Genomic DNA, 23,561 nt, shown 5'->3' with positions numbered 1-23,561 from the left:
TGTAAAAAGGCTATTAGCCTATTATTGACCAAAGATCGCGTATCAAAACCCTATTTATACCCTTGCGATCATTTTTGGCTTAACAATGCAAGACGTGGTCATTGTAGAGTCGAATATCGTATTATGACTGTTTATATCATAACCTAAAAACTTCTAAATGGTCAAAATACAACACTGCATAGATAGAAACAGTTAGGTTTAACAGTCTATGATGGATTTATAAGGTTAGAGATTACAGAAATAGCTAATAATTCGTTTAAAAATATAAATCATAATAAAGTTGTTGGTGTTGTTATTGTAACCACTTTTTTAACTTTTAACTTTTTATATAATTTTTAATTTTTTTTTTTCATTTTAAAACTGAATATATAATTTTGAGCGCTCAACAAAGCCACATTAACACTTTTCTATCAAAACTTTTGGCAACTCTGTTTAACACTCAACTCAACCAACTAAACTCGAATTTAGTCACTAGACATTGCAGCGCCAAACGAAAATTTGCATATTGATTCATGCAAAAATATGAAATGCCACAATTTATAAGCATACCAACATACATACATATGTATATATCCAACTTAATGGCTTTGTCCTTAACCAACCAAATTGAGTTATCTGAGTCAAAAATTTGCTCCACTACCCACTCGACATTCAACTTGACCTTGTCTTGTCGCGCTAGCTGCTGCGCTTTCCACTAATTTGAATGTGTGTTAAAATGTCTAAAAACAAACCAATGGCAATAATTACCCAATTTCGGCACGCACGCACAAAGACATATACACACATGTGTTTACGAGTATATACATGTTGCATAAACAATTCATCTTAAAGAAGCATACGCTTTAAACAAAAAACGCTCGTTAATGGCGCTGGCCAAAACTAAACAATCAACTTAAAGAGCTAAAACGTGAGCCAAATTGTTTACATATTTTTTAAATTTATTTTTTGCTTTTGTTTTTGTAATGCATAATTTTGCATAAATTCAACAACAAATCGAGCAGCGAAGCCACAAAAAAATGGAATAAAATGAAATGAAATAATGAATAGAAAACGAAGAAGCCAAACTTATGTGCTGTGTGTGTGTTTTTTATGGCACTCGTTAAGCATTTAACGCATCGACCACTCGACCACACGACCATTCAAGCCATACACCTCAAGTGGCTCGACGCTTGAACGCGCCGCTGACCAACTGCAACGCTGCGCTGCCACCGCATGCCAAAGCGTCTAAAAGCGTTTAAACACATATATACATACAAATATACATAAGTATGTTTGTCCATCCTGTTAGTGAGTTTTTATTTGGTATTTCATATTGTTTAATTTCGTATGCAATATGAATGCATTGATTTATGGCAAAGTATTTAATACAAACTAAGCATAAAACCAATCAATGCATACAGACACACATTATCAATACATATTCCTATATGTTATATATATATGTATATAGCCGATTGTGCGTAAATATTGCTAAATGCACGTGCGCGCGTCAAACGCGTTTGCTGCCTCACCCTGCGGCATTCATTTGCATGTGATTAAGTGGCGTGTGGAAAGCTGGAAATTTGTGCAATTAATCATGGGCCACACATTGACCGCGCCGCCATCGTGAAAATGCAGAAATGCAACAGCTTACAAGCTTAACCCACAAATTAGGCAGTGTCTATTGCAGTTCGGAGGAAAAAAATATATTGAATTTCGTTGCAAGATTTCTATTGTGAAATATTATCTCGCTATGCATCAGTGTCGCGGATCTTCACAGAAATATATTGTAGATATATTGACATTTTCAGTTAACAACTGGTATAGTAATACTAAAAGTCAATACTAATATTTGGGCGCTGACTCATATGGGAGCAGCACAGTATTTTTTTACTATTTCGAATAAATGGGTTTTTTCTTTCGAAATGGGTTTTTCAGAGCGCTTTTAAAAAGGAGTGAGAAAAGAAAGATATCAAAAAAATGCTTTTTATGGTCTCTTTATGTTTCGAATTTCCGTAAAAGATCTATCGATAACCTCAAAAGACGGTCTAAAATTGCAGTCGGCAGGCATTACCGCACCTTCGAAAGCGTTTTTCTCTGTAAAAATATTTCAAGAAACCCCATCTTCATTTGACAGAAAGAAATATTATTTTTGACGTCATGAACGAAATTAGGGGTGTGTCTTGTTCAAGAACTAACTAACTTAAACTGTCAGTTTGACAGTTCGTTTCGTTATTGAAGTTACGTGTCAAAATCTTGTGTTCTATCATTTTTATCAAACATCAATATTCAATATCCATGCTTGTCTTGCTTTCAAATGAATATACAGTTGAACTTCATTAACTCGAACTTCTATAAGTCGAAATTCAATAACTTGAAGTTATCCATAACACGAACTCTTGAATTGGCAATAGAAGTAAAATTTCATACGAATTACCCTCTATAACTCGAAGTCCTTCTAACTCAAATTTTTTTTGCCGATTATGGTGATCCGAGTAAGGGAGGTTCAACTGTCGTTGAATTTAGATAAAAATTAATACTTCAATTAAAAGCGCCTGTAGTAAGGAAACAATAAAAGACAATTGTATTTCTTCTTTCAAGATTTAGTTATAGGAGCCTAATTGTTGTTGTCATGTCTTCAAAAAGTTGGTACTGAAGTTAAAACTATCTGCTGAGCTGTATATAAAGAATCAATATATGCTTAAAAATATGTTCTTTTAATCACCTTTTCTGGTTCTTACTTGAAAAAATAATATTTTTACTGGAAATTAAAAAATCTGTTGAGATAATTTCTAACTAAATTTTTTTCGCTCAATTTTGAAAAAAAAAAAACAAATTATTACTACAGTCTGAGATTTCTTGACTGCTCTATAAGTCATTTGTGTTATATTTGTAAAATACTTTGCAACGTCCGGAAAATCTAAAAAAAGCCCAAAACTGCTAATATAAAATTTTCTTCAGCAAAAATTTGATTTTCGAAAATTTATTTAACAGAAAGTAGTTACAAATGTCAGCTATATCAGTTTAAATCAACCAATTAGAAAATATTAAGAAGCCTGAAAGCACACAGCAGAAGCTTAGAATAGCTAGAATAGCACTTAAAAGCAAAAAGTACTTTTTCTTAAAAAAAAACAAAACCTTCTAAAAAACCTTAAAACCTATTGCCTTGTCTTGTCGCATTGTCAACTGTAGAGACAAGTGCCACTCCGTTGCCGATCAGTAGGTGTCAATGTTTATATTTGTTATATGCGTTAACAAATGGTTAGCTCATTGCAACGCCACAGAGTTGTATAATATTCAAATGGCTAAATGCATTTTAATCAGCGTGATTTTATGCTCGACACAAGGCACGCATTTAAGTTATGAGTATGCAACACGCGGCTACTTGACGCCCCTGCACAAATTACTTGATTACCAGCGGCTTACAGCTGAGCATATATACATACGTACATACCAAATAGTGGTCAAATAGAAGTAGAATAAAGAGGAAAGAGTGCATTGAATGACAAGAAATTAGTTAGCAAGAATTTCATAGAGCCACCGATCGTTCAAAACGATTTAAAAGAAAACGAAAGAGCAGCCGCAACGACAACAAAAGCAAACAGCGTTTAAACGTCACACATTCCATTACAATTCGTCACGCAGTGGAGTATGGAGCGCGCCACAACACATACACATACACACTTACAATGTGGAAAGGGTCTTTGGCTTGGTCATTTGTGTCTTAAAGCCATTGTGACTGCAATGAAAAATTAATTTTATTTTTTCATAAAAAAAATCTAAAAATTTCAATTTTTTTTGAAAAAATTCAAAAATGCAGACAGCAAAAAAAGATAAATGAGTAAATGTAACCAAAAAATGTTGCTGCCAAAAAAAGTAAAAAAAATTTCAAAAACAAAAAAACGCGTCAGTCAACCAGCTGCGTCGAGCTAGTTTTCTTACCAACAACAACAATGCGAACAACTTAACTGTTTGTTTGTCTTTTCTTCTCGAAGCGGGTGGACAGTTGGAATGCTTCTATGTCTTTCAAATTGTTTTAATTTTTTTTTGTTGAGTTTTCATTATTATTTTCCTTTATGAGACACCATTACCAACCGCCGTCAACAATGCGGCACAAACGTCACTGCGTGCATGCGCATGTGTGTATGTGTGTCTGTTACCAAAAGTTGTTTGACCTCTTGAGTGTTTACTTTAGAGCGATTAGTTGTAGAATGTTTTAGACAGCAAGAATGCGTCAGCTTAAATGAAAACTGACTGCAGACGGACAGCATTGTTGGGACAGTGCAACTATTTTGTTTGCGCGGTTAGTAAATGTGTGTGGAAATATTTTTACGTAAATTTGATATTAAAGTGAAATTAAATTTATTTAATTATATATGGGTTAAATAAATTTTTGAATCGATGGAACTCAGCATAAATGCTTAAATGTGCGAACAATATGGCAACCGTTTCCTTAAAGTCAGTCTCTAAGTATAAACAGCTGTGGAAGATTGGAAATAATAGAAAATGAAGACAGACTGAGAAATGAAAGTATATTTAAAAGTAAAGTGTTTTTCAAGATCAATTATATCGCTATAAAATATATTTTTATAAAGAGTAAAAAATTATGTCGTGAATTTATGCAGATCCTTATTAAAGCTTTAACTTTTGATTCAAATATTTCGAAAACATACATCTGATCTCAAATCCAAGCTAAGGTTATTAACCCTGGACGGTCATCCTTTTTTTTTGTACATTAATGTCATCCTTCGTCAATATGACGACGACTTATTTCAAGTACATTTTCAGCAGGGTGTGAGTCGAAATAATGAACTCGTTTTATTTTTTTTATTTATTTATTTCATTATTAATAAATACAAGTCAAAAATAAAAAGGAAAATTTTATTCTTTTAACTTAAAATTAATAATTCACAGTCTTCTAAAAACATATTAACAGTGAAAATAAAATAGTTCGTAGTCATTTTGACGAAGGATGACCGTCTAGGGTTAAGAACCCTTATTAAATATTTACATAACCACCTCTATCGAACTCTAAAAACTAAACTTAACCATTGCTGATAACTAAAAGTGATATGAAAATCACTGTTTTGAGTCGTGTTTGTTAGATGTAATCCCAATATATTGTGTTCAGACTACACTAAGGCTAAAATTTTAATATTTTGAGTTACTCTACTACTTAGGGTAACGACATCCCAATCGGCAAAAATGGATTCAAACACTTAGATTAGATATAATGAATCCATAAACACTGGTTTTCCGAAATTTATAACCTAAAAACAATGCTAATGAGTAATTGATGAGATATCCCAGGGACCGTCGGCACTTGATATGATTTAGGAATTGAAATTCTTATATATACTCTTATATAATTTTTGCAATTATTTCTTAATCATCACTTACTGATGTGTGCCACTACTAAATGTGATATATATTCATATATTTTGTATATCTTTAATTGATAAGGGTTAGATTAGGTTCCCTGTAAGGAAACCCTCCTTGATTTCGTATTAAGATTCTACAAAGCGACCTGAACCTACAACAAATCTGCAGAGATTTTTCACTTATTCACTAGTTCGCGCGGTTGTTCAGAAAAGTGAGATCCGGGAAATCTTTGCCTTGATCTAACAAAAGCGAGACATTTCATACGAAAGTAATGCGATGATTCCGCCTCATCCTCTTCCACACAACTTCTAAATATAGCATCCCCTGAGATTATTAACCTAATAGCGTGGATCCCTAAGGGACTAATGCCAGTTAGAATTCCTACGACTAATGAGAGATTACCATTGCTAAAGCTCATTGGAAGAGCTCAGTAGACCTCTTGCATTAGTCCAGGAGAATCAGGCGACCGTGCTTGTGCCTGACAAGCGCTTGCCCACCTTGGCCTAGGTCTACCTGTCCAGTAGTAAACCATAATCGGATAACGGTGCTCCTACATGTTTCCACGCTACTGTGGGTGAGACAGACGGACGCAAGCTCACCAGCCTTACAATTCCCCTCAATTCCGCTGTGACCAGGTACCGAGACCAGAGTAATTGTAAAGTATTATTATGCCACTGATAGTGAAGGTAAGCATTTCTTCACCAGCCTTAAGCGAATAGTCAACGTTCTCAAGGCTAGTATCGCCGCTCTTACTTTCAAAGTGAATTATCATTTCCCTGAAAGTTGTTGGAGCAATATATCCACCACTGCCTTAATAGCAGCTACTTTCACCCAAAATAAACCTGTAAATAGTCGGGATGGCTGAATCTAAAGTTGATAAGAAGTATAAGGGTATTTTTATAAAAAATTTGGACTTTTTAAAATTCTTTTTAGGTAACAGGTATTAATTTCAAGCACTGTTTCACAAGTCAAGAATTACGCCAATTACTTAAATAATTTTTTTTTTTATTTTACAAGCATTATTTCAAATTTCTAACCCACTGTGCGCACGCACCACTGCTCCACAATGAATAACTGCTAGAACAATAACAGTTGACACCGCTGCACGCAGACGTCCAAGACGCAGCATGGAAATTGTGTCAAACGCATACACACACACACTCTACTAACTGCATTTGCTCGCACACCAACACGCATGCTGATGTTGATTATTCACACCTGGTAACTTGTATGTCTGCATACAATTTTTTTCTAGCTGTTGCATGCAACATACTAGGTAAATAAAACTGTATTGCACAGTAGCCGCAACGCGCTTGCCGTTGTGCTAAGTACGCATTTAATGCGCCATAAATGCAGAAGAATCGCATACTCTTTTGTATGTGGCAAGCTGTACTTCCTTATACTAAAATGGATATATATGTATGTATATCTGCAAGCGTGAACTCTTAAAGTAATACGAGGGAAGGGAAGTGCGTCGAACGTTTGGCGGGGCCAAATAAAGTGCAGTTAAAGGCTTAATGTCCACTAGAATGCACTGCTTATTATTGTTCTTATTGTTATTGTTGTAGGTATATGTATGTATGTATATCCGCTTTAGTGTGTCAATTTATGCTCGTGCGTTGAGGTAACTAGAAACGGACGCACAAGCGCACGCATAAGCGATTATGTTCTGTGTATGTGTGTGTGTGTTTCTGGTGGCGAGGGAACTGTGCCGCACATTTATCTCACGACTTTATACTTTACACTCATTCTACAACAATTGTTACCGCTTATTTTTATTTCACTTACTTATTTTATTGCTATTGTTATTGTTATTGTTATGTTTTTTCCAACATTTATGCGCTGATAACTGTCGTGTCATAAATGTTGCCCCACCATCCGCTTGTGGATGGAGGGGGGAGCTGTGGTTGAAGAGGATTTTAGAATACAAGGCAATATAATAATTTGTTCTTCGACAAATTCTACGGACGCCAGCGACACAATTGTCGCATAAGCACGAACATAAACCCACACACACACACACATGCATGAAACCCCGAAGTGTTGTCTCCATGTTAATACGCTTGTGTGCCGTTAGCCTCAACTTTAGCTGCATTTATGACACGCAACAAATGCTTTGACCAACTTCAGCAGAATGCCAACTCATTATATATGTACATATGTAAGTCGCAGTCTGCCAAAGCGTCTTCGCGTATTTGCGCAGACATCTTGGTTCCGTCGCATGTAAGATCTCGCAGAATTACGAGCAAATTACAATAGCATAAAAAATGTTTATTGTTATTGTGCTAACGGAAATGAGATGCATTTTAAGCCTACACACGTAAACGCACGCACACATTCATGTATTCTTGCGTACAGGAAGGCCCGCTAACATTTATGACGCCAAAGAACAGTCACTTGAACTAATTTCGCATCTGCATTTTGTGCAAAAAGCAGTTTTTCTTCAATTCATGCAGTTGCGAAATTGTTTTCTCAAACTCACTTTGTACTTTTTACGCATGCGCAATGTAATTATGGAATTTCTTTTCCGACGAAATATGCAAAAAATTTTAAGATTATTTCAAAATTAGCTCAATCTGAAGATATGACTTGGTTTAAGTACTTACATATATATTTCGTGTGTTGTATCTCCGGTTCACAGTTAAATTGAAAGCTCTGTGGAGTATATATAGTTCTCTTACATATTTGAAATTGTAATTTTTCAAGTAGTCGCTCGAATAATTACATAAAACTTAAACTTTGTTACCACAAAGAGCTTTTGAAACCAAAAAAAAAGTTCTATGAAAGCTCGTGAAGCTTTCGAAACAAAAAGTTCTATGGACATTTTCTGAGCTTTTAATTCAAAATTGTTCTATGAAGCTTTTAAAACATAAAGTTCTATGAAAGTTTCTTGTTATGCAAACTCCTTGAAATTTTGTAGCTTAAAAGTTGTAAATTAGCTAATAGCTTGGGCTTTTAAGTCAACATTTTTTTAAAGCTCGTTTAGCTTTTTAAACAAGAACGTCTAAGAAAGTTTGTAAAGCTGTTTTTTATGAAATATTATTAAGTCTTCGTAGCAAGAAGTTCTATAAAGCTCGATGATATTTCGAAACTTAAACAAGTTTATTGAGCTTTTAAATATCACAAGTCCTATTAAAAGCTTTTAAGCTTTCTATGAAAGTTCGTTAAACTTTCAAAACCATGGTTTCTATGAAAAATTATTAAGCCTTCGAAGCAAGAAGTTCTATAATAGCTCGATGATGTTTCGAAACGTTAAGTTATATAAATGTTCGTTGAGCTTTTAAATATCAAAAGTCCTATTAAATGCTTTTAATCTTTGTAAGAAAGTTCGTTAAATTTTCAAAACCATGGTTTCTATGAAAAATTTTTGTGATTTTTAAATAAAAAGTATTATGAAGGTCCGATGAGCTTTTCAAAATAAGCAGCTTAACGAAATTTCCAGTGCGTGTGGTTAACCGAAATTCAGTGAATTCATTAGATGTCTCAACAAAACTAAATTTTAACTGACAAACTGCAATAAGTTTGCTTCACTAGAGTCCTAAATCATCAAATTTTTAAAAAGCTTAAAAAGCTCTGCCAAAACATAATGGCAGACAACTATTTAAGCAAAGCTTTTATGTGAGATGTTCTGACTTTGAGATGAAGCTATACTCAACTCGCCTAACGTCTAACGCCTAACAGTACTTTAACGGTGTTTAAAGCGCATAAAGCACAGCTTACCATGCTTTGAGACCATTTAACGTTTTATACGAAATCTAAGGTGTGTCTGGCCACAATAGTCACTTTATAATAAAGAAAATACTATTACTGAATCTTTATGCATTTGTCTGTTTTAATACACTTTTAATAGACAAAAACCGTTCACAATGCTTTATTGCTTTCATCAATTGATATACAATAATAAAAGCTATGTGTGCCTAAATGTACATTTTTTCTCTTGCATTTGACTCTTTGCTGACTGTTATTAGCAATTAAATTTGTATTTTTTTTTGCAAAAACTGCCAATTACCGTTAGCCAAATGGCTATGCAGTAAACGTTAATTTGAAATTATTAGCGAATTTGCATAATTGATGATAGCGGCGATACAATAAAAATGCAACGAAGGAAGCGCACAAGCAATTAATACCAAAAACAATAGAGACTGGAGGGGACTCTTTAAGTATAGTTGTGTGTATGCAATTGCAACCATATATGTATGTATGTATGTATGTATGTATGTATGTATGTATGAGTGTGTGCATATAAAGCGACGAGTTGAAGAAGCCGTCGCTATTGCAAAAGCAACAAAGACACTTATTTGTTTGTGTATGTGTTTGCCTCCATTATTGTCAGCGCGGCATGCAGTCATAACGTAACATTGCCGCAATAGCCGTTAGCCACAAAAACAAAAGAAAAACATCCATGCAAACGATCGCTAGTCAGTCGGCCAATGAGTGCCAAAAAAGTGAAAGTTCATTTATTGGCAGCGAAAAAAAAACAAAAGACTTAAGACACAAACTCGCTGGCGGTGTAGAGGCCTTTTTCAGCTGTACATATGTAAAATTATATACATATATATGTTTGGTAAAGCACATTCCACGCGTGTGGGTGCTATTTGCCACTTTTTGGAAGTTGTTGTTGTTATTATTATTTTCATTGTTGCTGTTGTTATTATCATTATTGTTGTTCACTGACTGCGTCACGCAAGTTTTTGCCGCCACATTACCATCAAAAGTCGCCATTGACTGTCTACCCCGCCAGTGCCATTGCTGCCCACACGTGAACAACCAAAAATATGAAAATATTTCATAATTAATGAAAAGTAAAATTTTTCATAAATGCATTCATAAAGTACACATGAATTCGCGTGCAAAACGTGATTTTGTCTGACGCTTAGCGAAGAGTTTGTGGAATTAGGCGAGTGGCGGGTGCGCATGCGCCAAACTGTTGGACTGCAAAAAATATTGCAATTGCGTGAATAAAAGTGAAAAAATTGTTACGTATTTACATACACACATACTTATGAACCCCCTCCAAAAAATTGTGAAATCCTCCACAATTCTCTCAGAAATTTTTTTTGCAATTTCAACAAAAAAAAATCAAAAATTTTATATCCAGCAAATAAGGGTTCAGTTTTCGTGACCCATTCGCACTTTTCCTCAAACAGTTTTGTTTATATGTGTTTAATATAACGGCATTTTTGTTTTACCTAATCGGCGGAAAAATAAAATTTGCGAATTGCCAACTCTTGCAGGCGTTGAAAGGCAACTAATGAGACCTTGTTGTTTGCTGCCCACTTTCGTATGTGAGTGGAGTTTAAGTTCACTGTTAGCGGTTTACGCATATAAAAGTGCTGTACGAAATCTTCCGGGTTCAATATTGTACGCAAATTTTTTGTAAGGCAGACATTCACTTACCGCACTCTGATACACAGGCGTGCAATTTATGCCAAGGTAATGATTCGTTACAAATTGTAATAGTTAGTAATCGTTCGATATGCTGGCAATTAGCTTACATATAAATCGATTGGCAGTCAATTTTCGGTTATTTAATATGTATACTTTTTAATTTTTTCTAAATTCAAGTTTAAATGCTTTTAGAGGTCATTTATATTTGGGTTAGTATACCACTTTTTCGTAAACGATAAATACTCAAAGTAATTGTAATCGAGATATTTCTAGTTAATTGTAATCCCTATTATTTGGGAGTTGTGAACCATAAGTGAAGAGACAATTTCATAAAATTTATTATTTATTGTAAGCTAATAATCGAAACGTAATAGTTTAACTGTCCGTTTGGTAACCAACTCTTTAACGGACAGTTTATAAAATGGACTACGGACTAATGTATTGTAAGACTATGATAGAAACAATAATTATTTAATTAAGTGATAATTTTTTATAAATACAACCGTGAGTGTTTGTTGTAGTACAGTTATCTTTAATGTTGAGAATTATACGTTTATAAACATACGAAAATTTGGAAAGCACAAAAGCGGATTTTTTGGTATTCACAAACTAAATTATATTTTTAAAAATTGGTTAATTATACATTTAATACTAGAGTTCTAGAGTATTATTTACAGCGAAACTTCAAACTGTCAAAACTATTTCAGATTCTCAACAACATTTCAACATGCTATTGAAAATTTCAAAAATCTACTTCTAAAACACTTGAAAACCTAGTAATGATCTAAGATGGAATTTCTTTTCATATTAAAATCTCGATATGCTTATAAATAAAATAATAAATAAATAATTATAAATAAAATTCTCAACAGCATCTCAACAAGGTGTTGAAAAAACGTAAAAATCAAACAAAAAGCATTTTGGGTTATTTGATCACTAATTTTTCGGCCAAAAATATACTCTCCCATTAATTTGGAACAATATGCATTTCAGACGACCATCTAAGAATCATATCCGCCTGCCTCTAAAAGTGGGAACGATCAAGGTGATAGTTAAATTTGTTGTTGTGATGAATTTAAGATCAATTTTTCTATGTAAGAATAATATTAAATGAAATTGCTTAATACTATTTGAAAAATAGTATTTAATAATAATCAACATATATATTTCAAGAACTCTACGATAGATTTTAGGTTTGCATTCGAAAAAGTTAGTATATATATATAATTTTAATAATTGAAGCAATATTTAAAGCGTCTAATAATGAAATAAATGTGATAGTGTAAGCCTTAAACTATACTCGCGGACGCTATGTCATCTTTTTAAGTACCGCAAATCACAATTGACTGCCAATTTTTTCACATTCTATTTCACACAGTATATAAAATCGTTAATCAGTAATCCATTATTGCAAATATATACACTAAATACCGTAAGAAAATCTCGACGCATAATAAACTCTGAGCGTTTAATTTTCAATAAACGTGTATTATGCAGATTGGATAACTGTCAGTTAATAATAAACTTAATTTATCGCTGTGAAGCAACACAATAACAGAGTTGCGCAAAAACGGTATGACTAATCTTTGTTATTTTGTTGGCCCCAACAGGTTATTCCCTTTTCACGGCTTGCTTCGCAGGTCGCACACGAGTACTATATATATATACGTTCATAAGTATGTAACTCCATTGCAGTTGCGCTGCTTTTGGCAATGTGAAAACAAGGAAAAAAGTTGCGAACACAAAACGGAATGAAATGAATGCATGCAAACACAGTAGTCAATAAAAAAATCCAACAGCAACAAAGAGACTGAGTGCGAACTTAGTACGAGTAGTTCCCATTCAACAATGTTCTTACACAATTTGACTGTTGTGCTTTACTCATGTGATCGCAATAAGTCTATACTACACAGTATATACAGTGCTTTTGACTGCCATTAATTTCTTTCATTGTATTCTGTATTCTTTTTCAATTATTTATTGCTTTATATTCGCGAATCGCACCTGCTTGTCTTTGTTGGCCTGTTTTAACTGCTCTTTCAACTCGAACTTCAGTTTCAGCTGCCCTTTAATAACGGGTGATTTTTTTGAGGTTAGGATTTTCATGCATTAGTATTTGACAGATCACGTGGGATTTCAGACATGGTGTCAAAGAGAAAGATGCTCAGTATGCTTTGACATTTCATCATGAATAGAGTTACTAACGAGCAACGCTTGCAAATCATTGAATTTTATTACCAAAATCAGTGTTCGGTTCGAAATGTGTTTATCGACAAATTTTGTTCAGCGATGAGGCTCATTTCTGGTTGAATGGCTACGTAAATAAGCAAAATTGCCGCATTTGGGGTGAAGAGCAACCAGAAGCCGTTCAAGAACTGCCCATGCATCCCGAAAAATGCACTGTTTGGTGTGGTTTGTACGCTGGTGGAATCATTGGACCGTATTTTTTCAAAGATGCTGTTGGACGCAACGTTACGGTGAATGGCGATCGCTATCGTTCGATGCTAACAAACTTTTTGTTGCCAAAAATGGAAGAACTGAACTTGGTTGACATGTGGTTTCAACAAGATGGCGCTACATGCCACACAGCTCGCGATTCTATGGCCATTTTGAGGGAAAACTTCGGAGAACAATTCATCTCAAGAAATGGACCCGTAAGTTGGCCACCAAGATCATGCGATTTAACGCCTTTAGACTATTTTTTGTGGGGCTACGTCAAGTCTAAAATCTACAGAAATAAGCCAGCAACTATTCCAGCTTTGGAAGACAACATTTCCGAAGACATTCGGGCTATTCCGGCCGAAATGCTCGAAAAAGTTGCCCAAAATTGGACTTTCCGAATGGACCACCTAAGACGCAGCCACGGTCAACATTTAAATGAAATTATCTTCAAAAAGTAAATGTCATGAACCAATCTAACGTTTCAAATAAAGAACCGATGAGATTTTGCAAATTTTATGCGTTTTTTTTTTTTTAAAAGTTATCAAGCTCTTAAAAAATCACCCTTTACAAGCATACTTTACTACTTTATATATGAATACTACGGTGGTACTTAAGCTTCCGAAGATCTGTATTGCTCAACCTCAATTGTTCCGTCCGTAGTATCAGGGTTCTAATAGAACGTTCTTGGACAAAATATATATATTTATACATATCAGCACATTTCAGGAGGATCATTAAACTTCCGGCGCTTGATATTTTGATATTCAACTAATCAGTTGATAATATAATGGTCCTGGGATTCTGTATTTTTAATGACCAATATTTTTGAGTTTAATCTCTACTTAATCTTTTAATATTCACTTTAGGGATCGACTGAAAACAGTTGGGGTGTTTCACACAGGGGTCAAATTACTGTAAGAACCATAAAATTTAACTCTTCATCTAAAATTCTAACCCATTAGAGTACGAAGTTCAATCATTACTAAATTGACATATTTTGAGAATTCACAAAAAAGGTTCCTCAAAACTCAGGGTTACCCTAATTTACGGCTTAAGCTTTCAAAAAAATAAAAATGATTTTCCACATCTTAGTCTCACCCTAATATATATACAAGTATTCATATTTCTATATAAAACTAAAGTTCTACTCCGCCATCAGCTTTCAACATTTTAAAGCCATCTCAGTTGTCTTTCCGGCTTAATTTCCTTGCTTTCGCTCTGTTTCACTGCTCTTGGCTTCCCATTGATGACCCGGAGGATTATTGGATCGTTGTTTGGCTATACCGTTGTTATTGTTGTTGCCGCTATGTTGCATTAGCACACGAAAGCAGTCGTTTTGACTTACCTGCCACTTCCTGCCTGTCCGACTACCTGCCAAGGCGCTGCTGCACTTCGAGCTTCGCCAAATTGGCGGTACTCGCATAGCCGTCAGCCGTTAGCTGTGAGTTGGTAGTTACCAGCTGACATCAGACATGCAACGGTATTTCCATTTTATTGCTACGTTCCCACGCAAACGAAAAAATCGCATGCGAAGAGGATGAACGCAAGAGTAGAAAAAAGTAAAAAAGAAGAAACACTTCAAGGCACAAAACGGCAGTCAAAGGAAAGCTGTGAAAGAGTGTTATTCGTTTGGTTTTTGCTTTGCATTTCTGATAGGCGGCTGCTTCCGAGCTCCTAAGGGTTTGTGGTTAACAATATTTATTACGGTCTGGTCTTAAGCTCGGCTGCTTATGAATGAATACTATGCGTACCTGAATGCTTTACCGGATTCCTTTAAACTTCAAGGTCTCCGATGACATAAAAGCATTATTCTTAATCAAACACAGCTCATAAATTATGATACTCATTTTATAGTTCATTAGTTTCGAGAGGTGATGAGTTCATCTGGTGTGAATAATCAAATTGTCGAACAAAGCTCAGTTTTTATGTTTCTGCTTCTCTCTTAGTTAAAGGTCAATCTTTTATCCATCGAACGGCCCACTATTCAATATTCTTTCATCAAATTGCTAAAACTTCCACAATATTTGAAAACTTCACACCAGAGATCTCGTAATAAAAGCTTAGTATGTCAAGAGCTTTCGCTTAAATTAAAGCTTGAAGGTCTCCTAAAGTCATAGTGAGACGAAAGCTATTAAACAAAAGCGAGTACGTAAGTTTCTTACGCTAACGAATAGCTCTGCCTCTACCCTTTTGACATCCGTTCTCTTTATTCTATCAAAAATACTACCGATGCTTACGTCAGACATAACCAATTTGTTCAAAATACCAAATCCTTTATCAACACAAACTCTTTATTTAAAATTCAACACTTCATCTCCAAAATGTATTTCTTCCCGACCATTCCCTTTACATTTAATGTGGCTGCAACTGCCGTTTTATACTCCTTGAGCGGCACCATCTCGTGCTTAGCACCTTTCAACTTGCCTTTATTGAAAAACTCAATGAGTTCGGCAAACATTTTGTCACGCTCCGGCTTACCCTTGTGCTCCCTCATCCAATGTGTGACCCAAAATCCACAAAAGGAAATACTTTTGAAAATAAGTGCCGGCGTTGGTATCATCACTGGTTTACGTGACATGCCGCCATAGGTGACCATGACACCCTTGGCTGCTAGCAACTTCGCCATGTCTGAGGCATTCTTACCGCCAACACAGTTGAGCGCCAGACGAGGCGATGGCAGTTTACAGAGTTTAGTGGCCACATCCTTTTGCGCTAATTCCTCCTCCGTGATTACTTCACTTGCGCCAAGTAGTTTCAGATATGTTTTCAACTCTTCCAAATTCGGACGATTTCGCACGATGCCAATTGATTTGAGACCCCAAGCTTTGCACAATTGATGGACTATTTGACCAACAGCACTATTGGCGCCATTTTGTATGATACAATCGCCCTGTGCGAGTGGCACGAAGTCTTTCAGCATGCGGTAGGCCGTCGGTGGATTGACCACCAATGTGGCGGCACTTGCCAAGTCCATTTCATGCGGTATGCACAGGAGCTGTTGCTCGGTAAAATTCGCATGCGTCCGCCAAGTACCCAGCCCATTTTCGACTACAACAACACGTTGACCACGTTTAAACTTTTGCACACTGCCACCGGTCCGCAGCACCTCGCCGACACCTTCATTGCCGGCGATTGCGGGCAACGGCGGCTTCACCGGATACTTGCCTTGTATGGTGTTGATGTCGGCGGGATTAATTGGTGCGGCCAACAATCGCACTAGCACTTCGTTCATTTTCGGCTCGGATATGTCCAATTCGACCAGCTGCAGTACGTCAGCGGGTTCTCCGTTTTCGCAATATTGTAACGATTGTGCGCAGATACATGTCGTTCTACGTTGTTCGATTGAAGTCGCTCGTCGCTGTAGCGTGGGCGTTATATGTCGGCGAAGTAATTGCGAGAACATATTTGTTGAAGAAAATTATAATTTTATTTGTTTTTTTTTTCTTGCGCGCAGTGACTGGAAAACTATTTATTTTGATTGCTGTCAACGCAATTTTATTTGGAGAATTAAGTGTTGAAAAACAGGGCTGGGCAAGGTTTATACTGGTAGTAAAATTGAAGTGGAACATATACAAATATTAATGTAGAAAATATATTTATGTGAAATAAGAATCTAATATCGATTGCTGAGTTCAATTAACTCAGGGTTCCGGTTTTTTTTTGTTTCGAAGAATTTGGAAATAAATTTTGTTCTGAATATTTGTACAAAAAAAAAAAAAACTAAAGAATCATGACCATTTTTTTTCTTTTTTTCTCGTTCCAAAAACATCTTTTAACGCGAATTCATACATTGGAAAGTCGGAAACTTTTATATAACGATCCTCTTTTGAGAGTTAGATTCAAAATTAGTTGAAAATGTTTAAAAAGCTTCAGCCTGTTAGTTACTCAATGACTTCTTAAAATTAGCCCGATCAACCATTTCCATGAAGGTGGACTATAATGGATTCGACAAATAAAGGATTTCAGTTTTGAATATTATTTGATGCTTTTTTTTATTTCTTAAATTCAAGTTCTCATTATTTCAAACTATGTGCATAGTACCAAGATGGTGAGTGTTGTTGATCTCGATTCGGACTAATTAAACTGCCAGGTCAACAAAATATTAATTGGGGACAGAAATGATAATGAAATAGAATCACAAGAGCCTCGTATGACTTGATCAAGCTGTAGAGCGTATAAAAAATCAGATTCCAGTTGTTGTTGCTGTAATGGCTATCTGCTGTATTAAGATGAGTTGTTAAAGTCGTTAAACCAAATCAAATTTATTATTAACATTATACTGGGCTCCTGAGGAAATTTGAACAAGATACAGACTGCCTGACAATAGGCTCTGTTGCTTTCCTCTGGTTACATATATGCAATGGGAGGGCCATTAGATACCTTTGTCACCAAATTAGCATAATAAACCTCACAATTTTGTTTATAAATTCAAGAATGCTTATTTTCGTCAACATTTTTCAAAATTTTCTGAAAAGTTCTTAAAATAATGATTTCAAGAACTGATATTTCAACCATAGCAGAATTTTAGAAAAATTTTCGAAAAAATTTTAAAAACAATTCATATAGAAGATGTTAAAGAGTTGAATATCAGAAAAAAAACAATCCTTGTTAAATTTTTGGTATAGATCATTGAAGGCGAGTAAAAATTTAAGTAAGTTGTCTGCAAGAAATGCAAACTCCACAACAAAGTTGTAACATATTGTATAATACGCTTTCATCTCTTAAAATAATGAAATATTTGCAAATTTGATTACAGCAGCAAGAGTGAAAGTGAAATTCAAACATTTGACCTTTGCTGCTGACCTCCGTAAGGTCAAATAAAAACTGTTGGTTTCAAATTCAACTCCAAAACCTAGAGAGTTTAACAGCTTGACTCGTCGTACGCTTAAGTCGGCTCAAGGTCCAACTTTTCTTCAGCATTTTAATGCTAAGTGACCAAACGGGTCAACTTTCTTTCAAAGAAGCGCTAAGGTCTACTATTAGTCAACTTGCTTCTGTAAGGTCGGAAATTACGTGTGTGCTGAGCTGCTTCCGCAAATTTGGCGAAATATTTTGGGGAAAACGGCTGTTTTTTATACATATTTACACTAATCTATATATATTTATGGGGAATTCACGCAGTTAGTGCTGCCTCATTACGTTTCACTTTATAATCTCATATTCCAACATTTAAGCGCGAGCGATATTCGCAAGTACAAAGTACACTCACACAAACATACACCATCGTATATAAAATTACACAATCTGCGAAAGTGAAGCCAAAGTCCGGCGTTGACTTCAAGCGGCGAAAATTCAATTCACCAAGTCGGGTTTAACTGCGTCACAGCTTTACTTTGAGTTTTATGTTTTTTTTTTTGTTTTTATTGCTTTTGGGAAAATGTGGGTGCTTACCGACGCGGTGACAACACCGTTTCGCCTATCAATTCTTTTTTGTGTTTGTATATTTTTGCCGTTGATTAGCATGTTGCGCTGAATTGTAATTAAGTACATCGTTTATTGGGCGTGTTGAGCAATTTGCTTGCATTGTTATGTATGTATGCTTTGTCTTTAGCATAATGGGCGGGTGTCAGCAATGGACGACATACAACTATATTGTGGAGCACACCCCTTTTGCAAGCACATACTTTTGGCTACATTGAAATGCCATTACGCATTGCGACAAGCAAAGCTTTTCAATGTTTATTTTTGTACGCATGCCTGTACAGGTACATTTCATTTACTGTTTTAGACGCGTATAAGTGTACAAAGCCATTTGAGAACCGCTGTTTTAATTAAAAACAAGTGGTTTGCCACTTACAAAACATTTCAATTAATTGCATGGATTACGTAAGTGTAGCGGAGTAGCAGTGATTATTGGTAATTATGGCGCTGACGACGCAACGGGTGCAGTGGACAAATCCGTTAGCAACCAAATGACATAAATAAAGAAATTATATTATAGCAGAAGTGAAGTAACGATTTATGCATAGTTTAAATATACAAACTTAGAGTTATAATTTTTTTCTTAAAGCTAAACATTGTTCTCTTCTTTATAACTCTAAACCCGTTTCATTATGTCGACTAAACACTTCATCAGTTGCTTTCTTCTTAAAAATAGTTATATTGTCCTAGCAAGTGTTCAGTTTGTCAAATTTATTGACCTTCCTTCCTCTTCTTGCTTATCCGCGGCTATCGAATAACAATCGAGTTTCTGAACAGCGTCGTTAGAACATTGTAGGTTGAAACGAGAAAGCGCTTCATGAAAGCTTCGAACCAATCAATCTATCGCAGAGTTATTAATTTTAAACTCTCCGTTATCCGTCGCAAAACCGAACAAAATCGTCAAATACCTAGTGTTTCAATGTCATTCAACGACATCGTTCCTATCTTGATATCCTTCCGATGGATTCGTGGAGAGTAGATAAGATTTCGTTGCGAAAGAGAGCTTCATTTCCTTTCATGGAAATCTTCAAACGAGTATATCCTATCGCTCCTTTTTAAACACATTAAAAATGTTGTAATCAGTATCAGAACATAGCTTTCACGTGAGGTTCAAGAGTTTTGGAAAGCTGTTCCACAATTTTTAGTCTCATATTATTGAAATTTCGAAAACATCTCCACACAGCGATGTGTATTTAATAGAATTATTCTATACCATTGGTTCCAGCATGAATTATTTTCTATTACGTAACTCTCCAAATAGAATAAGTTTCCGAGACGATGTTGGAGCTCTTTGCCACGTAATTTAAATCAAATAAAATCAAAGTAAGAAAAGACCTATCATATTGGTGGACAGCTAGTGATGTTGGGCTAACCGATTATTTGGTCCAATGAATATTAATCCTATGTATTGTTCTTAAAAAAATGTGTGAAGGATTGTGTTAAGAATTGATCTATTGTTTTGGAGGCCTATAGACACGAATTTACGGGATAATAAAGTTACAGTATTTTCCAAACCTGTGTAAAAATTCGTGAGCTTTATATGAATATCCAGCTTTAAATTGGCATATTGGGACCAATGGCCAAAAATATTTATTAATAACAAAAATAAATTTTATAATTATTTTTGGGCATTATTCTTCGCTCGAATTTTGTATTAGAATTTATTGAAATAGGAAACATTTTAGCTCCATCTTCGTTGCTTTGAGAAACATGCTTCGATTAACAGTATGTTTAGCTTTTAGACATGGCAGGATGTTAAATAAACCATTAGCATTATAGCGCTGAAGGCTCTTATGGTCAACCTGGCCTCAAAGAAATAGCACTAACGGCAAGCATTGTTGATATAACGGCAGAAAAAAAATTTAATTAATCTTGAGTTTCTGATTTGACAAACTTTAGTCGGATATATGTATATCAGGAGTCGTTTCACTTACGTAGCGCAGACTATTATTATTAATATTGAGCTCCTTACCAAAATGTACTGGTAATGTCTGTTTACAAATTTATTATTTTTTTAACTTTTTGGTGTCAAAAACATATTTATAATATTGATTGTTAAAAATCGTTTTAAATATTAATACCAAAATATCAGTGCAATATTCGACGAAGGACTACATTCAACAACCGTGCAGCAACAGCGAAAAATATATATAATGATTTCACATCTGACACACAGAAAGAGTATTGTTAAATATTTTTCCCACAAATTGTGATAAATTAAAAAAAAAAAATTTATAAATGTGAAATTTAAAAAAAAGGAATAAAAGTAATTTTGTGAAAAAATCTTTGCAATGCGGAATATTTTTTCACAAATTGCTGATGTTTAATTTACTTACCATTTTTAGAGCGCCAAACAAGAAACAGAAAATGCCGCTGTTATAAATAAAAAAAACGAATATACAAAAGAGTGCCGCAATGAAAGTGATTTACTAAATTAACTGAGATTACAAAATAGCTAATTGCAAAAACACAACGTGTACACAAAAAGCTATCAAACAAAAAGCGCAACAAAAACTTTGCGCGACGAAAAAGCCCTCGAAAATATGAGTTAAACCAAATCCAAAACAAAATTAGCGAAAATTATCAAGCGCTTAACATGTTTTCTAACGGTACACAAGTGGCGGAAAGCGAAAACTCTCATACACAATTGTTCAAATACGGCACAACTCACTAGTGTCGCGACTAGTGTGCGCGTGTTTGTATGTATGTGTCTGTGTTGGTAGTGCATGAGATAACAGTGTAACACAACAACAAAAGCAACGAAATAACGAATATATAAAGCAAAACAAAAACAAATAAAAAGAAAAGTGCTTTCCGCAAATAGCCGTTTGGTGGGAGTTTTTGCGTGTAAACGCGCCTTTCGCCCCAAAAAACAACGACAACAGCAGGTGCCACAAAATGATAGTGAAAATGGATCCGGACGAATTGATCACATTGCGCGTGCAGTATCTGGTTGATACGGAGCCGCTCAATTGCACCTCCATGTATCCGATACCGACGCGTGCGCCAACGTACGGCTTTGCCGCCACCATGCCGTTGGCCACACAATTGAGCACCATACTACGTCTGCTGGGCGCACCACATCGGGTGAGATAATCAACCAACCAACCAACTAATCAAACGACTTACTAACTAAATTGCCATAAACTTAATAAACTTTAATGAGCAAACAGCACTTAATGTCATTGTTATCTAATAAGCTATTATTTATATATATGTATGGGTGTGTATTAGGGTGAGCCATATTTATTCGGTGTTTATTTTAGGTTTTTTGTTTTATATTTTGTTTTATTTTATATTATGTGAGTTTGATTGATTTAAGTTGAAGAAAAAGTATAAGGCTCTTAAATTAAATAATTTATTAACTAGTTTATATATATGTATAATATATATACGTTTTTTTCCGAAATTCTATTATTCCGAAAATTTAGTTTTGAAAGCCTAAGAGGAACTTCAACTTATTCACACAAATTATTATTAACTATCAAGGGTTTCTGAGCTTTCAGTTGAAAATTAATCTAATTGGTAATTGGTGCATATTTTTATAGAGAAACAAAATTAAAACAAGTAAGGAAAGGCTAAATTCGGGTGCAACCGAACATTTTATACTCTCGCAAATTATTGAAGAAATTTTACACCCAAATTTACCTATAAATTCGGCACAAAGTTTAATAGAATAACGGAAAATCGTCCTATATAGTGTACGAGGGCTGACGTAATTCCCGAACCGATTTCATTCCTTTTCACCAGCTAGGTACACTATATCCAAAACTATACACGCACTTAATTTCGCAAAGATATAGTATCTCACAAATTAACCAAAAAAAAAACGCATAAAATTTGCAAAATCTCATCGGTTCTTTATTTGAAACGTTAGATTGGTTCATGACATTTACTTTTTGAAGATAATTTCATTTAAATGTTGACCGCGGCTGCGTCTTAGGTGGTCCATTCGGAAAGTCCAATTTTGGGCAACTTTTTCGAGCATTTCGGCCGGAATAGCCCGAATTTCTTCGGAAATGTTGTCTTCCAAAGCTGGAATAGTTGCTGGCTTATTTCTGTAGACTTTAGACTTGACGTAGCCCCACAAAAAATAGTCTAAAGGCGTTAAATCGCATGATCTTGGTGGCCAACTTACGGGTCCATTTCTTGAGATGAATTGTTCTCCGAAGTTTTCCCTCAAAATGGCCATAGAATCGCGAGCTGTGTGGCATGTAGCGCCATCTTGTTGAAACCACATGTCAACCAAGTTCAGTTCTTCCATTTTTGGCAACAAAAAGTTTGTTAGCATCGAACGATAGCGATCGCCATTCACCGTAACGTTGCGTCCAACAGCATCTTTGAAAAAATACGGTCCAATGATTCCACCAGCGTACAAACCACACCAAACAGTGCATTTTTCGGGATGCATGGGCAGTTCTTGAACGGCTTCTGGTTGCTCTTCACCCCAAATGCGGCAATTTTGCTTATTTACGTAGCCATTCAACCAGAAATGAGCCTCATCGCTGAACAAAATTTGTCGATAAAAAAGCGGATTTTCTGCCAACTTTTCTAGGGCCCATTCACTGAAAATTCGACGTTGTGGCAGATCGTTCGGCTTCAGTTCTTGCACGAGCTGTATTTTATACGGTTTTACACCAAGATCTTTGCGTAAAATCTTCCATGTGGTCGAATAACACAAACCCAATTGCTGCGAACGGCGACGAATCGACATTTCACGGTCTTCAGCCACACTCTCAGAAACAGACGCAATATTCTCTTCTGTACGCACTGTACGCATTCGTGTGGTTGGTTTAATGTCCAATAAAGTAAACTGAGTGCGAAACTTGGTCACAATCGCATTAATTGTTTGCTCACTTGGTCGATTATGTAGACCATAAATCGGACGTAAAGCGCGAAACACATTTCGAACCGAACACTGATTTTGGTAATAAAATTCAATGATTTGC

The 23,561-nt window shown here is 35.3% G+C and overlaps 2 protein-coding genes across 9 annotated transcripts in view; one reads left to right on the top strand and one right to left on the bottom strand.

The window, feature by feature from the left end:
- LOC105210497 (FH1/FH2 domain-containing protein 3) overlaps positions 1-23,561 on the top strand; it is a 123,076-nt gene that overhangs the window by 48,033 nt on the left and 51,482 nt on the right. For 3 of the 8 annotated variants that reach the window (XM_011181506.3, XM_011181507.3, XM_011181505.3), the window contains exon 2: positions 20,958-21,699. The exons of the other annotated variants lie outside the window; for them this stretch is intronic. In XM_011181506.3, coding sequence (XP_011179808.1) covers positions 21,511-21,699 — 189 coding nt within the window. In that variant the 5' untranslated portion in view covers positions 20,958-21,510. The remainder of the gene's footprint in view (positions 1-20,957; positions 21,700-23,561) is intronic. 8 annotated transcript variants of the gene reach the window in all.
- Positions 15,446-16,710, bottom strand: LOC114803743 (enoyl-[acyl-carrier-protein] reductase, mitochondrial). Its single transcript, XM_029039165.2, has one exon. It carries the CDS (start codon positions 16,592-16,594, stop codon positions 15,494-15,496), a length of 1,101 nt encoding a protein of 366 aa, XP_028894998.1. The 5' UTR covers positions 16,595-16,710; the 3' UTR covers positions 15,446-15,493.

This window comes from Zeugodacus cucurbitae, chromosome 4, assembly GCF_028554725.1.
Source record: "Zeugodacus cucurbitae isolate PBARC_wt_2022May chromosome 4, idZeuCucr1.2, whole genome shotgun sequence".
Lineage (NCBI taxonomy): Eukaryota > Metazoa > Arthropoda > Insecta > Diptera > Tephritidae > Zeugodacus > Zeugodacus cucurbitae.
Note: the sequence above shows the minus strand (reverse complement) of the source record. Positions and strands in the feature narration are given on the sequence as shown.